The sequence below is a fragment of the Dipodomys spectabilis genome, unplaced genomic scaffold, assembly GCF_019054845.1.
Source record: "Dipodomys spectabilis isolate Male_0828 unplaced genomic scaffold, ASM1905484v1 ptg000669l, whole genome shotgun sequence".
Taxonomy (NCBI): Eukaryota; Metazoa; Chordata; class Mammalia; order Rodentia; family Heteromyidae; genus Dipodomys; species Dipodomys spectabilis.
The window spans coordinates 1,366,820-1,378,630 of NW_024871346.1; the positions used below are offsets into that span (position 1 = coordinate 1,366,820).

General features: G+C 49.7%; 1 protein-coding gene across 1 annotated transcript; it reads right to left on the reverse strand.

Annotated features, from left to right (window-relative positions):
• Window positions 1-8,829: 8,829 nt before the first annotated feature.
• Window positions 8,830-11,594, reverse strand: Il17a (interleukin 17A). The gene is made up of 3 exons (XM_042671877.1): window positions 11,571-11,594; window positions 10,339-10,544; window positions 8,830-9,067 (listed from the first exon to the last, which is right to left on the reverse strand). The coding sequence occupies exons 1-3, from the start codon at window positions 11,592-11,594 to the stop codon at window positions 8,830-8,832; spliced, it is 468 nt and encodes a 155-aa protein (XP_042527811.1).
• Window positions 11,595-11,811: the final 217 nt, after the last annotated feature.

Here is an 11,811-nt window from a genome sequence, read left to right on the forward strand (position 1 = left end):
TAGTTGACTAGCCTACGCCTTGTGTTCCTAGGCTGAAAGATTATGCGTTGTGATCATGAGGCCTCATCTATCTGCTTCAGCCTCTGTGTCTCGGGCTCATTGGCTTCAGGTCTTCACCGAATGCAATCAATCTAGTACAGGTGACTCGGGTTATCTGATGGCTAGCTCAGTCGAGCGGCTCCACCTGCGTTCGGTGGGAGAGGCCTCTGACTGGGCCGGTGGTGGCTGCCTGGGACGTGGGCGTGCTGTTTTGCTTTGACTGCCCCTTGCTTCCTGTGGGAGCCATGCAGAGCTTCCCGGGACCCACAGGGCGCGCTTGCTTGACCGGGGACTGCAGGAACCTGTGGCTTCTTACAGTAACCCCAGGGGAAGGAAGTCGGCCTCCGTGGAGCGGAGCGGAGCGGGCCTCCCATCAACTCCAAGCCAGACGCCTGACCCACATTGCCAGCTGCACCATGACCTTCCAGGCAAGCCCAGTGGCTCAAGGTGAACGTGACCTTCCAGGCTCTCCCAGTGGCTCAAGGTGAACGCGCGGACATCCACATTGCACGACAGTTATATTTAACCTGAAGATTATTTCAAAGCCCTCAGCTTTATCACATTTTTGTTTGCAATAGAGCAAAAAGGTGGAGGGGAGAGGGTGTCTGCATTTTCGTGGGCAGGCTTTTTGGTGTCTTTGGGGAAAAGCTGCCCCTGTCCCCTGCAAGGCTGGGGAATTGGCACCTTCAGGATGCCAGTGGCCCATTCTCACCTTGGCATGATTTGTGGGACTGTGGGAGAAACATGGGCCTCCACAGTGGATTTCTGTGACTTTTTCCACCAAGACACAGAACAAGAGACATCATGGTCAACAACAAAATGAACAAACAAAACAACAACAACAGCAACACACCCACGAGAAACATGTTTGACCCCTTCCCACGCCGCTGCGGAGGCTTCCGCTCTTGATGCTCCTGCTCCGAGCCGGAGACAAAGATCCATCAGCAAATGAATTCACCACATCTGCTCAAAATGGAGCCCTCAGCCCCCACCGTCCCCCCACCACGTTCTAGTGCCTTCCTTCTGCCAACATGGCCCTGGAGATCCTGCCTTTCGCACGCATTTGGCAAATACTTCTCAGGAGATCTTCTCCCGCAGTATGCAAATGGTTCCAGGTGCTTCAGGTGAGCCTGGGCTGGGGCTCACCTGGGAGGAGGAGGAGCCCCGCCCCCCAGGCCCAGCCCCTTCCAGGGTCTGTGCGTGGGGAGTTGTGGCGGCAGGGCAGTGGCTCTTCCCCCCCCCCCCCACGGGACGCCGGGACGTGCCAGCTTTCTTGGGATAGCTGTGAAGGCCACACACACAGTGGCATCTGCGGCAGCATGGAGTCACTGGGGCCACCAAGCCTCGGCCAGGAGCGGGGAAGAAAGTCCTCTCACCTCCGTGGGAGTTCACGCGGGATCTGCACACGGCCAGCATCCACGGGGCAGGTGAGGGCAGCATCTTGGAGGTGGTTTATTGGAGAGATGAGTCTCATGGACTTTCCTGCCAGGGCTGGCTTTGAACTGTGATCCTCAGATCTCAGCCTCCTGAGTAGGATTCCAGGTGTGAGCTACCACTGATGGTCAAACTGTGTGTGCTTGCACGCATGCGTGTGTGTGTGTGTGTGTGTGTGTGTGTGTGTGTATGTGTGTGCAAACTAAGTAGATTGGTTGAAAACGAAAAATCCAAATTTACACAAGTGACTACAGATTGAGTCATGAACAATTGTGGAGTAGTTTTTCTTTTCTTTTTTTTTCTAGAAGTGAGGAAGTTTATTTTAATTTTTCTTCAGTCCTTGTCTTGAGGCTGGTGCTGAAGGCAGAAAAGCACCTTGAAGGAAGCGAGAGCCTGTAGAGAGCGGCAGGGGATGAGTGCTCCTTCTGGCTCTCCACGTACACCATCACCCAAGATGAGGCACCTGGAGCATGCGTGCGTGTGCTCACACACACACACACACACACACACTCATGTTGCTCTGGGAACAGCTCTTCTATAGTGTGGTGAGCGGCACTGTGTCGAGCACCGGTTTATCAGGCAGTTTAGACTGCGGGTTAACCACACAGCTAGCTCGGAGACCAGGCAGACGGGGCCGTGGAGGCTGGGGGCGGGGAGGATGCAGAGGTGAAGTCTACGTTATCTGGGACAGCGAAGTGCTTCCTTACTGTTTGATTCAACATCGTGTGTTCAAGGGCAGAGAGCGAAACCCACAGAGCATATGACATGCTCCTCAGGCCGCTGCAGCCAGACTCTAGGCCGAAGGACGTAGTAAACTCATGCTGAAGCCCAGTGGGTTTTCCTAATAGTGCATTTCGTGGTAGCAAAAGTATTATAACATAAACTATGGTCGGCAGGTCTTTATTTATTGGCGCTTTCAATTGTGCTGAATTGTTGGCTCATCCTGGTATCTCAGGACGTAATCTGAATGTGTGATTCAAATCAATGTGTTGATCTATCATCTGTCTCTGTCTGTCTAATTGATCTAGTTTAAAAAAGATTACACAGCTTTCACTAACACTTGACAGTGGGTAGTTTTAGGCTGTCTTTTCTAGTAGTTTCTTTAGCGTTAGCTTGTCTTTAAGATGAATTCATATTGTGTTTCAGTTCTTGTTCTTTTTCATTGTCGAATAGTATTCCAGTACTTGGATATCTTCGCAGTTAATTATTGGTATTCCAGTTTGTTGCACACTTGGGTCATTTGGAATTCGAACATGTTGTTGCAGATATTCCCTGCATATTTAATGTATGGCCACAACCTTCATGTCTTTTGGGTCGAACCCAAGATGCGAAGTGCACATTTAGCTGCCAGAGATACTTCCTAAAGTGATTTGTCAAAAGGCAAAATTACAACCGAGTTGAAAGTTTGACTTCGCTTTTATCTGTGATCAGGCCATACCGCATTCTCTAACACAGAGGAAATGCTCTGAGGAGCTGAGCAGGGGCTTTGTAGAACTTTCTAGGTAGAAACAGGCTGGAGCTAACAGAACAAAAAGTAGATTTCATGACTTCAAAGTTACATTCCTTGTAGGTTAAAACAGGGGGAGAGGCAGTAAGTCCAGCCCCTAAGGAAAACGTTAAGAATAGAACTTCCTGTGGTCTAGCCATAGCACTCCTGGTGTACACCCACCTTCAAGTCAAAACCAGCTCACTCTAGAGGCACCTGCGCACCCAAGTTTAGAGCAGCACTGTTTCCAATCCCAAGTTATGAAGTCAGCCAGGATGTCCTTTGGTGGACGAATGGATGAGAAATATCTGGCTTGTGTGCGTCACGGAGGTTACTTAGCTGTGAGAAAGAACAAAATCACAGCCTTTGCACCAGAGTGGACGGAACTGGAGATCATAATGTGAAGCGAAATCAGTCCAACTCCGAAGAAATCTTACATTTTCTTCTACAAGTAGAGTCTAGGTGGAGGAAAAGGACATCAAATTAAAAGGGGCTTCTTAGGGATGTGGAAGGGAAGGAGGAGGGAGGGTCACAAAGTTTGTCAGAGTGCTGAGTATGATCAAAGTACCTTATGTGCATGCGTGGAAGTTTCCTAGGGAAATGTCTTGTAATTGATACATACTATTAACCAAAGAAAAGCACACATACAAAACCACAACCACTGTCACAACCACAACACACAGAGGGGGCTTCCTCGGTCCGTACGGGGTTGACCCAGGCTGCCTGGACTCTGTCTTTCTGTCTCTGTGTCTTTGTCTCTGTGTGTCTATCTCTCTGTCTCTTAGGAAAACTTGCCAATGTTCAGTTTAGTCTCACTACGAGAGACTCCATTCTGGTAGGTTCTGATGCGCTGGGGCTTAGTGCAAGAGGCCAGGCCAAAAGAATTTCTGCCAATAAACGGTTTCATTTCCAAATCTACCTCGATGGATGGACTCCCCCCCCCCCCCCCCCCATCGTTTGCACACTCGAGTCGGTGACCTTGCTTCTTATTTAATTTGGAAAACAAAGACAGCCAGAAAAGAATGCCTGTGAGTCCAGAGCGCCCTCCTACCTGCCCGGGTCTGTGCCTCCTGATGATGACTGCAAACCCAGCTAGCGCCGGTGCCGCCGTGGTCCACGGGTCCCCAGCCCTTCGGATCTCCTCACGTGAACGGCTTTAGATTTCTTCCCCACAGACGTGTCTTCATAGTTCTTCCTTAATTTACGCTACACAGACCTTCACGTAATACGCCATTTGTTGAGTATAGTTGTTGTTCTTGGCTACCACTGGGACTTGAATTCAGGACTCTCATTTGACCTTCTTGTTAGCAGCTAGCATGTTACCCCTTGTACCATGCCTCCAGTCCAACATTTTGTTAGTTGGAGATGGAGTCTAGAAGACTTTTTCCTCTTTGGGCTGGCTTTGAACTGTCATCCTCTAGGTCTCTCAAATGGCTAGGATTACAAGTATAAGCCACTGCTAAGTATTTTATTGTTATATCTAGTGCTGCTATTCATACATGGACTTATTATTTTTTTCTAAATTAAAAAATAAGGTATATGCCTTTTTAAATATCACATGGAATCTTCCAGGGTAACAGCACGAGGTACCTCTACCTCCTGCCCTGAGGCTTGAGATGAGGGCCTGGGCACTGTCCTTTAACTCTTTGCTTGGCTGCCACTCTACTGCTTGAGCACAGCTCCACTTCTGGCTTTTTGTCTGGTTGATTGGACACGATAGTCTCCTGGGCATTTCTACCCAGACCGGTTTTGAACCATGATCCTAAGCCTCGGATCTCAATCTCTTGAGGAGCCAGAATTATAGGCATGAGCCACTGAGGCCTTTCTTAGAGGCTAAGATCTGAGGACCGTGGTTCAAAGCCAGCTTGGGCAGAAAAGTCTTTGAGACATTTTCCAATCAATCGCAGGAAAAGCTGGAAGTGGTGCTCAAGTGGTAGAGCGCTAGCCTTGAGCAAAAAGAGCTCAGGGACAGCTCCCAGGCCCAGAGTTCAAGACTCAGGACTGGAAAAAAAAAAAAAAAAGGAAAAAAGTTCTTGCTTTTTGGAACAAATTACAGGCTTGTGTGATTTCTGTATTTGAAGCTCTTTAAAAATAGACTTGGTGGGCTGGGAAGGTGGCTCTGTGGAAGAGTGCTTGCCTTGCCTGCATGAGGCCCTGGGTTCGATTCCTCAGCACCACATAAGCAGAAAAAGCCAGAAGTGGCACTGTGGCTCAAGTGGTAGAGCGCTAGCCTTGAGCTGAAGAGCTGAGGGACAGCGCCCAGGCCCAGAGTTCAAGCCCCACGACCGACAAAATGAAAAAAAAAATGGCCTTGGTGACTGGTCTTTCTGCTGTCTTTTGGCAGAGGAGGTGCCAGCGTTTGTCAGCGGGTGATTTCTTGTCCCCCTGGAAGAGGCTGGTAAGGCCTGACTTCCCAGGACCTGGGCAGCAGCCTTTCCCCGGAGGGCTTTCCAGTAATGAACTTAGGGCTGTCCACAAGAGTGCGTCACCGGCACCGCCTGGTGCACACCCGGGGTTTGCAAACCCCAGAGCCTCGTCACTCTCCTTACTCTTTCCAGGAACTTCAGAGAGCAACCTACCTGTGGCACAAGCAGTGTGGCGCACCCCCTTTGATCTGAGCCGTTTCCATCGGCTTGCTCCTAACCACAATGAGGCTCCCCACCCCCTCAGTAAGAAGGAGCTTCACGTGGAGAACCAACCCTGTCAGACGCGCCCGACGTTAGGCCCTGCCCAGGGAGGTGGGTGAGGAAGAGGATGTCAGGACCAGCATCCACCTTGGAGGCTCTTGGCCTCTCCCTTAGTGGTTAGCACGGATTTTTCTGATTTAATTTTCTTTTTTTGGGGGGAGGGGATGGGTTCTGTGCTTCCTGACCGCGACTGTAAATGTTTCTTTGCAGATAAATAGGAAAAACACATTCTATGCGTGCTCTCTCTCCCTCTTTCTCTCTCCCCCTCCTCGCCTTCCCCTCTCCTCCTCCCCCTCCTCGCCTTCCCCTCTCCTCCTCCCCCTCCTCGCCTTCCCCCTCCAACAGTGCAGTGTCTGTCTTCTGAAACTCTGCTGTTTATCATCTGTACAGTGATTTAGCCAGAAAGTGATGATGTCCTTTTTTTGTTGTTGCTGCTGTTGTTGGTTGTGGGGCTTGAACTCAGGGCCTGGACGCTGTCCCTCAGCTCTTCAGCTCAAGGTGAGTGCTCTACCACCTGAGCCACAGCGCCACTTCCGGTTTTCTGGTGTTTATTGGAGATAAGAGTTTCATGGACTTCCTGACAAGGTTGGTTTTGAACCGCAATCCTCAGATCTCAAGCCTCCTGAGCAGCTGGGATGACAGGCGTGAGCCACTGTGCCCGGTAAATTTCTTTTCTTTATAAAGTGCGCACCTGCATACCTCTTGTTATCGCATCACAGAACAGCCTTGAGAAGTCAACTGTTGCTTCCCGACCAAAGGCTTCTCAGGAATATAATCCAGGGCCTCCATGCAGGTCGAACCCATTTCCCCCTCTCTCAGAAAAAAACAAAATAAAGCCTTTCCTTTTTCTGTTGTGACCATTCAAGGAAAACCAAGCACTGCACTGTGGGGTTTTAGTGTTGTTTTTCTTGGGGGGGGGGGGGTCCAGTTGTGGGGCCTGAACTCTGGGTCTGGGCGCTGTCCCTCAGCTCTTTAGCTCAAGGCTAGCGCTCTACCACTTGAGCCACAGCGCCACTTCCGGCTTTTTTCTTTTTGCTTATGTGGTGCTGAGGAATTGAACCCAGGGCCTCAGGCATGCAAGGCAAGCGCTCTACCACTGAGCCACCTTCCCAGCCCTAGGGTTAAGTTTTAAAATCCAAAAATGTTAAAATAAAAAATGTTAGCGGCCTGGGCCTGGGGAAGGCAGCCGCCCGCCCGGGGGAGGCTGAGGCCGTGGGAGAAAGCCGTGGGGTGGCACTGGTGAGAGGGGTTGGGGGGGCCGAGCCCCGGATTTGGCATCAGGAAGGAAGGAGGGAAAGGCCGTGGACTTCCGGGTAGAGCCAGAGTTTGCTGAAGAATGGAGGGACGAAAGGGATGGCTTTTCAAGAAGCAGGGAGCCAGTGGGACTGCCCCAGAAACTTCTGGAGGCTTCTAGAGGCTTCCAGAAGCAGGGCAAGCTGGAGGGCTGGGCCGAGGAGGGTGGTTATGCCTCCACAGGTAAAAAAGGACTGGAGTTGAATGTGGGTTGGCTCTTTTTTTACTGGAGTTGAGTTTTTTCTCACACTTCAACCTTGTTCCGCCCCACAGACTCTTTTCTAGGTCCTTGGGTGTGTTGAGGGCCAGAGGCCAGCCCTGGGAGGGCATAGGCTCCTGGGGCGGGAGTTGTTCTAGGATGGAATTGTGTGCCTTGTTGTCTTGGTGGATCTCCATCTCCCAGGGCTGAGACTCTGCACACCCTGGTCTGAATGGGGTTCCTCTTGCACGGCATTTTGGGGGAAGTTTTCTTATTTTTCCCATTTGATCTTTAACTCTGTCCCTGGGGCTCTTGCTGTGTTTGCTGAATCCACCGCGGAGCGACTCTGTGCACAGCATTGCCTGGTGGGACGGGGGCCTTGGCTCAGGCATCTTGAAGCAGGTGAAATGGAAGCATCTGGCCTGGGTAGCTCAGAGGTCTTCTTTGTTTTGGTCTGCAGGTGGCTGCACATGCTCCTCCAGATAGACAAGAGGAGAACTTACTGACATACAGATGAACTGTAGTATCTTTGGGGCATCAGTGTCAACAAAATGTGTAGATGTAGTTTATGCATGTTTCCACATACCTCAGTTCATCTCTAGATCTCACAAACACTGTGCCAACAACAGTGATTCTGTATTGTTGAGAAGAGAATAATGATGGGAAGAGTCTGCTCACGTTCAGTAAGGAGGGGGCCATCTAGAGTGTAGCTAGGCTTTTGAGCTTTACTGGGCAGAATCTGAGGACATGGGATCCCAGAGAGGAGCGCGTAGGAGGCTTTTAATAAGAAAGAACAAAGCAATGAATTTTCAAACTTTATTATTACAGAGCAATTAATTGCAAGGGTTTAATAGAACAGAGAGGCTTGCCGCCTCCTACAAAAACCTCAATAATTAAAAAAGCTTAAATAAATAAATAAGAAATGAGATTGAGTCCTTCAGCTATGCCTATACTTTTGTTGTTGCTCTTGTTGGTTGTGAGGCTTGAACTCTGGGCCTGAGTGCTGTCACTTTACCACTTGAGCCACAGTGTAGCTTCTGGTTTTCTGGTGGTTAATTGGAGATAAGAATTTCACAGATTTTCCTGCCTAGGCTGGCTTTGAACTGCAATCCTCAGATCTCAGCCTCCTGAATAGCTAGGATTACAGGTGTGAGCCAACAGCGCTTGGCCTGTCCTACACTTTTAAGAGGAGAAAAATCTTATATCCCTATATTGTAAAAACTCGGAAACTCCCAACAGCCTATCTAGGATCTCTCTAAGTAGAGCTGAAAATCATTTCCTTCACCTTTCTTGAAAGACTTAAGATATATAAATAGATCCATAAATAGCTCATATAAATATAGTTTTGTTTTAACCTTTTACATAACAAACTTTGCAAGTTTCAAATCTTGTCTTCTTTAAAAAGAAGCACAAAAACAATAGGGAAGGTAATTCATGAAAAAGAAGCCTGATGCTCTCAAGTCATTTCAGGACGTATTAAATACATAAATAAATTAACCCAGGAGAGAAGCAAGCAAGAAGCAAATGGCCATTCCTTCTAAACTTCCTACTCAGGCAGAAGAACAGGAGATTTGGGCTCCACCCGAGGGGCTGGTGCGCTGTCTGCCAAGTGCCTTTGAAGGCGTGCAGTGGTGGTCAGAGTGTGGCTGGGGCGGGGCGGGGCAGGGCCTCGGGTCTCGCGTGTCCCTCGCTCAGGACACGTGGCGCACCACGGGAGAGACGCAGGTGCAGCCCACGGCCACCAGCATCTTCTCCAGCCGGAAGGAGGGCGGGCAGTGCTGCGGTTCCCTCCGCAGCACCAGGACCTCCTGCTGGATGGGCACGGAGTTCATGCCGTGGTCCACCTCCCCCTGCGCGTTCACGCAGCCCAGGTGGCGGCACTCTGCCTCCCAGATCACCGCCGGGTACCTCTCGGGGTCCTCTCTGCGTCTGCCGGGTGACAAAGAACCAGGAGGAGAGTGAATTTCGGGTGAAGTAGGATGAAAATCAAAGTACGGTAAATGAAGAAAAGGATGTTTGCGGGGTTGCAAGACTGGCAGGACAAAACCAGATGGCAGACTACATGCAGAACTCTGGACTTTCTTCTTTTTGCCCTCCCTCCCTCCCTCCCTCCCTCCCTCCCTCGGCAGTGCTGTGCGGCCACCCAGTGCCCTGCTCATGGCAAGCTGATTGACCCCCATCTCCCCACTGAATGCCCTCAACCTCCAACATTTGTATTGTAAAGCACATGGAGTATGACAGAAAAGAGTAACGGCTGTTTCTTCCTTGTTTCTTGGAAGAGTGAGCAAAATTAGATAAAAGACCGCAGGAAGGCGTTAAGCTTGACCCAAAGCATGTGTGTTTTGACTTGGGGGAGGTTGAGAACGGCAAAGGAATCTTGAGCTCAGGGGGAATAAGATAGCTGTTTGTCTGGTTTCATGGGGTATCTCAGAATTGCTTCTGAGATCATGTAATGAGGCAGGTCTCACCAGAAGGGCTGGAAGCAAAAGCTAAGGTCCAGTGGCAATCTTGTCTTCCCTCCTTCCTTATAGCAGAATGAATGTGTTTCTTTGACTTACACATTGACAGGTTAGCTATTCTTGCTAAGGTAGTCGGGTAAATCTATAGGCTCCTCTTAGGAGTCTTACTGGGGTCTAAATGGTGAGCATACTCAGGCCACAGCCAGCATAGATCTGTGGGGAGTGGACTGGTGGTCAAGGCTGTGGAACTCATAAAGGAGTAGAAATGTCCAACACCGTCCTTCCTCCCCCTGGAGTCCACTTGCATTTTCTCAGGGTTTATAGTGAGTAACTCCAGCCCAGATAAACACAAAAAGCTTAGCCAATCGTTACTTTTTAACAAGTCTTGCTAATCCTTGTCTCTGGTAGCTATAATTCAACCCTAAATGCCCTATGACAAATGGTGAATTAAAAAAAATAGCTAGATGGTAAGTAGTAGATAATATTTAGGACAAATATTAGAATAGTTAACGTTAACTCGGTTGATTGGTAGTGTGGTCCACAAAATAGAGCAGGGTAGGTGTCATCCTGTGTGCTAGCGGAGAGGTCTACAGGGGGAAGTTGGAGAATGATCGCTCTGCTGTCTGGACCTTCTGGATTTTGTGGGCGGTTCTCAGTGAAGGAAACTGTGCTCAGGGTGAGTGGGCCACAGGCCCAGTGCGTGGAAAGCAGAACGGATGTTTATCAGAGGTCCTTACGTACCGCAGATCCCAAGGAGAGGTGGATCGGGTCGCATAGTCTGCGGCCTTTCTGGAGTTCACTCTGGGGCTGAGGGAGATGGGGAGGCTCAGGTTGACCTTCACTTCCTGGAGGAAGTTCACCACCTCGGGGCTCGCGCAGCCTGGCTTCTGTGGCACTATTGTTCTGGCCTCTACGAAGACCCCCAGACCCAGCAACAGTAGCAGCGGCTAGAACAAAGGGGAAGGAGAGGCAATCAGATGAACCTGCGCTTGTGACAGGCCCCTGGTGAAGAGGACAGCAGATGGACTGTGTTTTAAGAAGCGTGGCACTCAATTTGCAGATACCCCTTGACTTAGGAAAGATAGGCTATGCCGGGGCTGGCGGTCATTTTGGCACAAATGTGGAGCCACACTGCTGCCCGTCCGTACAGGCCGGCGTCCGGGCAGCCTTTGCAGGCCAAAAGGAGGGTGGGTGATTGTACAGGAGACGGCCTTTGGTACCCCAGCTTTCCGTTCTCACAAATCCCCAGTGAAGCCAAACGTGCATCACGTAAGACACAGCCAAGAGGTTTCGGCATTCATGCTGTAAATGACACTGATTCCTCCTTCACGTGTATTACTGATGGTTCTACACTTAGCAAGTATTGATTCTATAATGAAACCGGAGCTCAAAAAGAGTCTTTGAATTAGGTCTCTAGATTAGAAACTTAAGAATTATAAAGCTCATTTATGTTACAGTGCATTATGCATACCAATCTATACGTAACTACATAGAGCTGAACAGAGCACAGAGTTTTGCTGTACTAGGATTAGGATGCAAAATGTGCAAACACACATTGTTCCTACGGCTTTCCAGCCTTCAAGAACAGTGATCTATTTTATTATAAACCAAAGAAAAATGCCACGTGAGAACTGCATTCACTACTTTGTGCTCAGGAACAAAAAGACTCTCAAGAAAGATTTGTTTTTCCTTACTAGACAGCAGCATGGAACACTCTTCATGTGGTTTGGCCCCAATTGCGCTATCTTTCAGTTTTGCTCTCATCTTGCAAGACTGATGTGCCTCAGCTCTTGCCAATCCTGCACAGTGCGTCAGGTTTCTAGCAGAGGTTTCATACCTGATCCTACGTCCACAGTATTCCTGCATCTCCATAGTCAGAGCCTTGCCCATCCGGAATAGATGATCGTTCATGATCAGAAAGCTCATGATCTGTTCCCAGTGAAGGAGCACCCAGTGCGTCAGCACAGACTTACCACGGACAGCATCCTGGGAGACATGATTCGTCTGGTCTTCGGGGCTGGAGGAACTTGTTCCTGCTCCGAGGTGGACAAAGTGCAGCGCTCTGCTCTGTCTTTTTATAGAGCCCTGGGCCCTCTGTGGTCTCTCTCGGTGACGTGGCATTACGAGATGGGGGCTGACACCATGCGGGTTAAAAGTTCCATGCCTAAATGAGGTCAGGAGAGAGCCACCCTCTCTGACGGGTAGCATCTGCTT

Coding starts and splice junctions, on each gene's coding strand:
- Il17a (XM_042671877.1), bottom strand. CDS start 11,594: ATGTCTCCCAGGATGCTGTCCGTG. Junction 10,545..11,570: donor CTCCCAGGATGCTGTCCGTG/GTAAGTCTGTGC, acceptor CCTTTGTTCTAG/CCGCTGCTACTGTTGCTGGG. Junction 9,068..10,338: donor ACCTCTCCTTGGGATCTGCG/GTACGTAAGGAC, acceptor GTCACCCGGCAG/ACGCAGAGAGGACCCCGAGA.